Here is a 7803-nt window from a genome sequence, read left to right on the forward strand (position 1 = left end):
GGCCGCGGCAGCGTTGGCAGCCCAGGCGGAAAAGGGTGAATTGACTTTTCACTTCCTGCATTTGCTCCTTCTAGGGCAACCCTGGACCCCCTGGTCCCCCTGGTCCTTCTGGAAAAGATGGTCCCAAAGGTGCTCGAGGAGACAGTGGGCCCCCTGGTCGAGCTGGTGACCCTGGCCTCCAGGGTCCTGCAGGAGCCCCTGGCGAGAAAGGAGAGCCTGGAGATGATGGTCCCTCGGTAAGTGCCTCATCAGACCCAGCCCGGCCCGGGGCTAAGGGTATGAGAAGCTTCTGAGCACAGAGTCGGGGGAGCAGGGGCCGTGGGTGTGCGGGGAAGCGGTGCAGAGAGAAGTTTGCTGCGAGGGCAGGAGGAATGCTGCTCCCTGCGGGGCTGGCAGCCAGGCTGGCGTGGGTGCCCGGGCCACTTTGTGTCATTTCGCAAGTTCTTATCTCCTACCTCTCCTCTTAGGGTCCCGACGGTCCTCCAGGTCCCCAGGGTCTGGCTGGTCAGAGGGGCATCGTTGGTCTTCCTGGGCAGCGTGGCGAGAGAGGATTCCCTGGCCTACCCGGCCCATCGGTGAGTGAGGGGCGCCCCTTCCTTTGGGTGAGCTGGGCCCAGCCTGGCTCAGGTCTGAAGCTCTTCACTTAGTGCTCTGGGTTGCGATGGCCTGACCTCTGCAGCAGCGATGCCATCCTGAGGTTTCCCTTCCCTCAGTGCCCTTGGAACTGTGCCTTCGATAGCCCTTTCCCCAGAAAGGCTCAGTGGGGTCCTGGGCAGGGACTGAGCGGGCACAATCATCATCCTTGCCATTGTCTTTTCAGGGTGAGCCCGGCAAGCAAGGAGCTCCTGGCGCATCTGGAGACCGAGGTCCCCCTGGCCCCGTGGGTCCTCCTGGCCTGACTGGTCCTGCTGGTGAACCTGGACGAGAGGTGAGCAGTGGGACTCGCCATCGAGAGACCCTTCCTAAGGAGAGGAGCCTCGTGCATCTCCATGCCAGGCCAGCCTGACCGAGTCCTGGTGCCCTGGAGAAGGGATTGACAGGATGGGCCATTAAGCTCGAGGTCCTGGGTGCAATGGAAGGTCGTTTTGGGAGAGAGAAGGGAGCAGAGACAAAGCTTGGTGAGGAAGCAAGCTTTGGCTCCAAAGCTTTGGTTGGTTAGCGGGAACAAGCCTGGGGCTTCTGAGGGGAGGACAAGGGAGCAGAGTGAGAGATGAGCAGGGCCAGCTCTAATGGCATCTTGTTTTCCGTTGCCCAGGGAACCCCTGGTGCTGATGGCCCCCCTGGCAGAGATGGTGCAGCTGGAGTCAAGGTGAATATCTGGGGGGTCTCTCTGTGCTGTGGGACCAGGAGGATGCTCTGTTGGGTCAGCCTCAGGTAGCAGCTTGGGGTCAGAGTCTTGTGTCACTCTGGAAAGACCTTCTTTCCTTGCCTCTTCTGGAGCATTCTTCTCTGAGTCTGAAACCTCTCTCCTGACAGGGTGATCGTGGTGAGACTGGCCCCCTGGGCGCTCCTGGAGCCCCTGGGCCCCCTGGCTCTCCTGGCCCGGCTGGCCCAACTGGCAAGCAGGGAGACCGAGGAGAAGCTGTAAGTACCGTGGGAGCAGCAGTCTCAGTTCTCTGCCCAAGGGCAGATAAAGAAGAGGGCCATCCTGTCCTGACCTTGACCTGATGCTGTTCCTACTCTCTCCTCACAGGGCGCACAAGGTCCCATGGGACCCGCAGGACCGGCTGGAGCCCGGGGAATCGCAGTGAGTATTTAGCGTCCTGTGCTGGGTCTCTGACAGAGGCAGGCTGGGAGGGCAGCATGGGCCCTGGAGACCCTGGACTCCTTGGTTTGGATGAGGCCGGCAGAGGGCTCCTGCCTGGCTCAACCTGACCCAACCTGTGTCTGTTGGTCTTGTTCCCAGGGCCCTCAAGGCCCCCGAGGTGACAAAGGAGAAGCTGGAGAGGCTGGCGAGAGGGGACTGAAGGGACATCGTGGCTTCACCGGTCTGCAGGGTCTGCCTGGCCCTCCTGTGAGTGTTGCTATCTGTGCTCAGCATTCCAAGACCACCTCTGGTCAGAGCCCACTTGAGTTTCCCATGTTGTTGCCGAGACAACTGGGATCATCCTAAGACATTTCTTGGGCTCCCTCAGGCTTGGAGGGAGGAGTAGGTGGCAAGGGAGTGGGGATAGGACATGTATCTTCTCCCCCAACTTCTATATATATTCAGAAGGCTTCCCATCCTGGAAGATGGGGCCCTGTCTTTGCTGACCTCTGACCTTTGCCTCTTCCTTCTGCCCAGGGTCCTTCTGGAGACCAAGGTGCTTCTGGTCCTGCTGGTCCTTCTGGCCCTAGAGTAAGTGAGATGGACGGAGCTCTTCCTCAGGGGTGGGGCCAGGGCACTGGCCAGGTGTCTGATGGGGAGGGAAATGTTGCTGCTTCTGGGGAAGCCTTGGGCTCACTCGGCAGTGGAAGTAGGATGTGACTATGGCCAGAAAAGCACCTGAGTTCACAGGAAGGATGAACTTGAGAGCAGCTCTCGGCTATCAGACAGACCTCTGGGAACGGGACTTTACAAAGAGGAGCCTTGGAGGGCAGGAAAGCCATGACACTGTCCTCTGGCTCTTGGGCGAACAGAGAGCTGTTTGGGGTTCTGTGACTGGGAAATGTGAACAATTGGGAGCAGAGTGGCTAGTGCTATCAGGATGGCCACCTAACCACCTCCAGCTACTCCCCGACCTTCCCTTTGCTGACGGCTCTTCTCTTACTGCTTTTTTCTCTCCTGACCTGTAGGGTCCTCCTGGCCCCGTGGGTCCTTCTGGCAAAGATGGTGCTAATGGAATCCCTGGCCCCATTGGACCTCCCGGTCCCCGTGGACGTTCGGGCGAAACAGGCCCTGCTGTAAGTGTCCCGACTCCTTCCCTGCTGTCTGGGGTGTCCACATCCAGGAAGCTTGAAGTCTCTGGTGCTAAGGGCGTCTTTTGGGGCATCTGCCTACAGTTAATGATGATAGCACCCTTTTATACTAGGGTCCCTCTGGAGGTTCAAAAAGCCCGTGACTTGTGCTGGGATGAGAGGGGCTAATGAAGAAATAAGGAAGGTGCTATGGTTTTCTTGGTCCTGGCCTGCTGTACCCCTTCCCAACTCATGGGACTGGGAAGAAAACGCTCCAGTACATTCTAATAGGCGGGGAATGGACACAGGACGGACATCTCCCCAGAATTCCTGATTGATTTCTCTGTTTCCTGCTACAGGGTCCTCCTGGAAATCCTGGACCCCCTGGCCCTCCAGGCCCGCCCGGCCCTGGCATCGACATGTCGGCCTTTGCTGGCCTGGGTGGGAGAGAGAAAGGCCCTGACCCCCTGCAGTATATGCGGGCAGACCAGGCAGCTGGCAACCTGAGACAGCATGACGCCGAGGTGGATGCCACACTCAAGTCCCTCAACAACCAGATTGAGAGCATCCGCAGCCCCGAGGGCTCCCGCAAGAACCCTGCTCGCACCTGCCGGGACCTGAAACTCTGCCACCCTGAATGGAAGAGCGGTGAGCCGGGACAGCAGGACTCCCTGTCCCAGAGAGTAGGAAGTCAGCCCACTGGGTGTGGCCCCTTCAGAACGAGGGAGGAGACACCCGTGAGTGCAGGGCAGAGGCAGGCCTGGGAGGGTCTGGCAGGTGGTTGCTCCCCAGTCAGGAGCAGAGAAACTGTAGCCCTGGCTCCTGTCGTGCCACAGCTACGTGGCAAAAGTGACGTCAGGGCAGAGTTCTGTCCGCCAGGCAGGCACTGCTCCTGTCCTATTGCTCGCTCTGCCATTTAGCACTGGACTTTCCCATTCAGGTCTCCTATTCCCTCGATCCCTCCATCTCCTCTCCTTTGGGCCATGCATGGCCCTCGCACCCTGCTCCTCTTCCTCTGGTGCCCCCATTGCAGCCCTTCCTGTCTCCGGCCCTTCGGGGAGGGTGTGTCAGTGTCTGCCTGAGCTCTGACAGGGTGTTGCCTCCTCCCCCTGCAGGAGACTACTGGATTGACCCCAACCAGGGCTGCACCTTAGACGCCATGAAGGTTTTCTGCAACATGGAGACTGGTGAGACCTGCGTCTACCCCAACCCAGCCAATGTTCCCAAGAAGAACTGGTGGAGCAGCAAGAGCAAGGACAAGAAACACATCTGGTTTGGAGAAACCATCAACGGCGGCTTCCACGTGAGTGCCTGGTTGCTCTCTAGGCCAGAGATGGCTCCTCAAATCCTTTTCTTCTTTTTCCCTGGCAGTTTTTAGCACTGTGCCCACATTCTTACCAGCTTTCTTTGGGGCCGAAGAGGAAGGAAAGAGGAGAAATAGTATTTTCTCCCATTTAGAAGTGGAGGAAGAGGTCCTCGGAAGCTTGCCCTACTCTCTGGAAGCAAACACGTCCTCCCAGTGACCCACTCTCCCAGTCCCCTTTAGTTCCTCTGAACCCTGGACACTTAGCAGCCCCTCAAGCCCATGGTCCAACTGAATGCCACTCACTCCCGGGCCTCACACCACCACTGTCTGCCCTAACAGTTCAGCTATGGAGATGACAACCTGGCTCCGAACACTGCCAACGTTCAGATGACCTTCCTGCGCCTGCTGTCCACCGAGGGCTCCCAGAACATCACCTACCACTGCAAGAACAGCATCGCCTACCTGGACGAAGCAGCTGGCAACCTCAAGAAGGCCCTGCTCATCCAGGGCTCCAATGACGTGGAGATCCGGGCCGAGGGCAACAGCAGGTTCACATACACTGTCCTGAAGGATGGCTGCACGGTGAGTGGAGCTGGCTAGAGCTTCCAGAGAGATAAGCTGCCTGTGGCTGGGGGCTTGGGCTGGAGCAGGTGGAGGGTTGGTCCCCTGTAGTACCATGGCCCTAAAGTGACAAGCTCATTAGAAGTGTGAGTGTGAGGGGTTATAGAGAGAAAGCATGCAGAGTGACAGGAAAGGGAGATGAGCAAGTTGTTCTGTCTTCCTTACTCCCTTGGCTCAGGGGAAATAAGGCCTTAGCCAGTGCGTCCAGTGACTCTTATAAGAGGATTCGTATAACGTGTAAGGGCCACCTGTGAGATGGAGTAACAGGGGGTTCACAGGTGGGGAGCTCACTGTGGAGAGTGGGAAGGAGGAGAAGCGCAGGGTAAAGGAGGCCCTGCTGCTAAGGACAGGGGTGGAGGTGAAGAGGGCTCTGGCCAGCCAAGAAGAGATCTAAGGAGCCCCGAGTGTGTTTTGCACTTTGTGTTCTATGATGCTCAGTTTTGTAGTCCTGGGTAGCTGGTATTGGATTGCAAGGCACTCACTGAATAATGTCTCCTCTCTTTCTCCCCCAGAAACACACCGGTAAGTGGGGCAAGACTATGATCGAGTACCGGTCACAGAAGACCTCGCGCCTGCCCATCATTGACATTGCACCTATGGACGTAGGAGGGCCCGAGCAGGAATTTGGTGTGGACATAGGGCCTGTCTGCTTCTTGTAAAAACCTGAACCCAGAAACAACACAATCAATCCGTTGCAAACCCAAAGGACCCAAGTACTTCCCAATCCCAGTCACTCTAGGACTCTGCACTGAATGGCTGACCTGACCTGATGTCCATTCATCCCACCCTTTCACAGTTTGGACATTTCTCCCCTCTCTTTCTAAGAGACCTGAACTGGGCAGACTGCAAAAATAAAATCTCGGTGTTCTATTTATTTATTGTCTTCCTGTAAGACCTTTGGGTCAAGGCAGAAGCAGGAAACTAACTGGTGTGAGTCAAACGCCCCCTGAGTGACTGCCCCCCCAGCCCAGGCAAGAAGAACCCCCCTTCAGGTGCCGGGCGCAGGAACTGTGTGTGTCCTACACAATGGTGCTATTCTGTGTCAAACACCTCTGTATTTTTTAAAACATCAATTGATATTAAAAACAAAAAAAATTATTGGAAAGTAAACCTTGACTTGGCTTTGTTCTTTATTTTCTATTAGTCCTTGATTCTGTAGGTATGACCAAATGGCTACTCTAAGGCTTATTTCTGTTGACTTTTCAGCCAAAAGGGAGGACATCGAAGTCACACTAACTGGTTTAGTGACCTTACACAAACACAGACTTACCTCTTTTTGTAAACCTTGGCAGTGTGCAGAACCCAGGGGTAAACTGGGACCAGAGACCAAGATTTGGGAAGGGAGGCACAAAATAGACATGGCCTTATTCTTGAGAGTAAACACAGAACACGACTCCAGGGCAAATTAGTGCGAGAGAAGTGATAGCTCTGAGCTCAGGGGATGGGACATCTTGCTGGGTGGGAGAGGTTGGAATCCCTCCTGAGGGAGGAGGGTCTTGGGGTGCGAAAAGGAGAGGAGTGAACTGCAGGGGCCTGTGCGGAGTGGACACAATCAGACAATCTTGGCGATCTACTTTTTTGTATCTTTCTCTAAGACTTTTAGGTCAAGAGAGGTGAGAGTGTTAAACGCTTACCCTACTCCTTATTCCTCTTTCCTGCCCCTGTCCCTCTCTGGTCGTTATTCTACACTTTCTGGGCTTGCACCTAAAACTTCCATGGACTTCCTCTCAACACCTGGCTTATGAATGGACAGCCTCCCATTTCTCCCTACCATCGGGTATCCCTTCCTTTCCAATGGCTTGTGTATGTGTGGCAGAAATGAGGAAGTGGTCACCTTCTCCACTGGAAGAGGGCTAGTTTATGACAAACTAAAAGAGTGAAAATGAAAGCATAAGAACGCATAATTAGAATAGCTATCTCATAATTTCAAAGAAACAACACTGTCCATCTACCAAGAGAGCTGATGGAGGCCAGAGGAGAACAGTGAGGCGTGCAGGTGCTTGTGAAAACGTTTCCTGAGGTAATAGGCAGAGCTGAAGAGTTGAGTATCTAATCTGTCAACCTCACTCCAAGAGCCCATCCTGCTTCCTATCTCTCTTCACTTCACACTGGCGAAGGAGCTGCTTATCCTCGCTAAAGCAGCTCAGTAGATTGTGGCCAGCAGCTTAGATCTTTGTAAGACAAGTCCCATTTGCACCAGCATATCAAGGTGATCCCTTGCAGGCTACTCACTTCTTGGGTTCCTAGTAAAAACTTAGAAATTATAGCAACTGCAGCATAGTAATCAAGTGAACCAGAGGTAGAGCTCAAAGAAAGAGAAACAGTGGACAGAAGGCCCGGCCTCTGAGGTCAAATCGAAACGCACACCCTGGCTGGCAGTGCTGAGCTACTTATTGCTGCTTCCTTGTCTCAACCTGGCCCGGAGGGGAAGTTGAGAGTAACAAGGTTCATTACAAATTCTTGTGGTCCCTAATGCCCCAGGAAAGGCAGGTCTCTCCAGTCAGAATAACCCCTCAGATAAATTCCTGACCCCAATAGAATGGAGCAGACAGACTTAGCTTAATTGTGAGGACTCTCTTGAATTTCTTCATCTATATGAAAATGTCCAAAGGCTTTAAACTAGGAGTCAGAAGCCTGAGCTCCAGCTAAGACTTACTCGAGTTTCATGTTTCCTGGGTAAATCACAGAACAACTTCTGAAATCATTTCCCCTTCTAAATGAGTGAAGGAATACAGCACTCTCGAGGTGGTGAAGAATCTTACTTATAAGGGCAAAGAACAGAGATTATTTTTGCCTAGAGGAAATACTTAAGAATAGGCTGATTCTATTAGTTATTTCATACTTGGGGCTAGAATCCCTAGACAGGTGACCCAGAGATTGCAGGGATCCTGCTTTGGGGTAACTAGAGTTGCAGAAGAGACAGGGGAGGTAAATTGTGGCCTGGACGGAATGTCTTGCGATGGTGTTTTAAACTTCTAGCTATGACTCTGGACAAAAAG

At 54.2% G+C, this 7803-nt stretch overlaps 1 protein-coding gene across 2 annotated transcripts in view; it reads left to right on the forward strand.

The window, feature by feature from the left end:
- The window catches only part of COL2A1 (collagen type II alpha 1 chain), a 31082-nt gene extending 25168 nt beyond the window's left edge, over positions 1–5914 (forward strand). For both annotated transcript variants that reach the window (XM_016124520.2, XM_036237403.1), the window contains 13 exons: positions 75–236; positions 468–575; positions 821–928; positions 1256–1309; positions 1477–1584; positions 1694–1747; positions 1907–2014; positions 2285–2338; positions 2776–2883; positions 3237–3525; positions 3993–4180; positions 4523–4765; positions 5317–5914. In XM_016124520.2, the coding sequence (XP_015980006.2) occupies positions 75–236; positions 468–575; positions 821–928; positions 1256–1309; positions 1477–1584; positions 1694–1747; positions 1907–2014; positions 2285–2338; positions 2776–2883; positions 3237–3525; positions 3993–4180; positions 4523–4765; positions 5317–5463 (1731 nt within the window). In that variant the 3' untranslated portion in view covers positions 5464–5914. The remainder of the gene's footprint in view (positions 1–74; positions 237–467; positions 576–820; positions 929–1255; positions 1310–1476; positions 1585–1693; positions 1748–1906; positions 2015–2284; positions 2339–2775; positions 2884–3236; positions 3526–3992; positions 4181–4522; positions 4766–5316) is intronic.
- The last annotated feature ends 1889 nt before the right edge of the window (positions 5915–7803 follow it).

Source organism: Rousettus aegyptiacus, unplaced genomic scaffold (assembly GCF_014176215.1).
Source record: "Rousettus aegyptiacus isolate mRouAeg1 unplaced genomic scaffold, mRouAeg1.p scaffold_m13_p_2, whole genome shotgun sequence".
Taxonomy (NCBI): domain Eukaryota; kingdom Metazoa; phylum Chordata; class Mammalia; order Chiroptera; family Pteropodidae; genus Rousettus; species Rousettus aegyptiacus.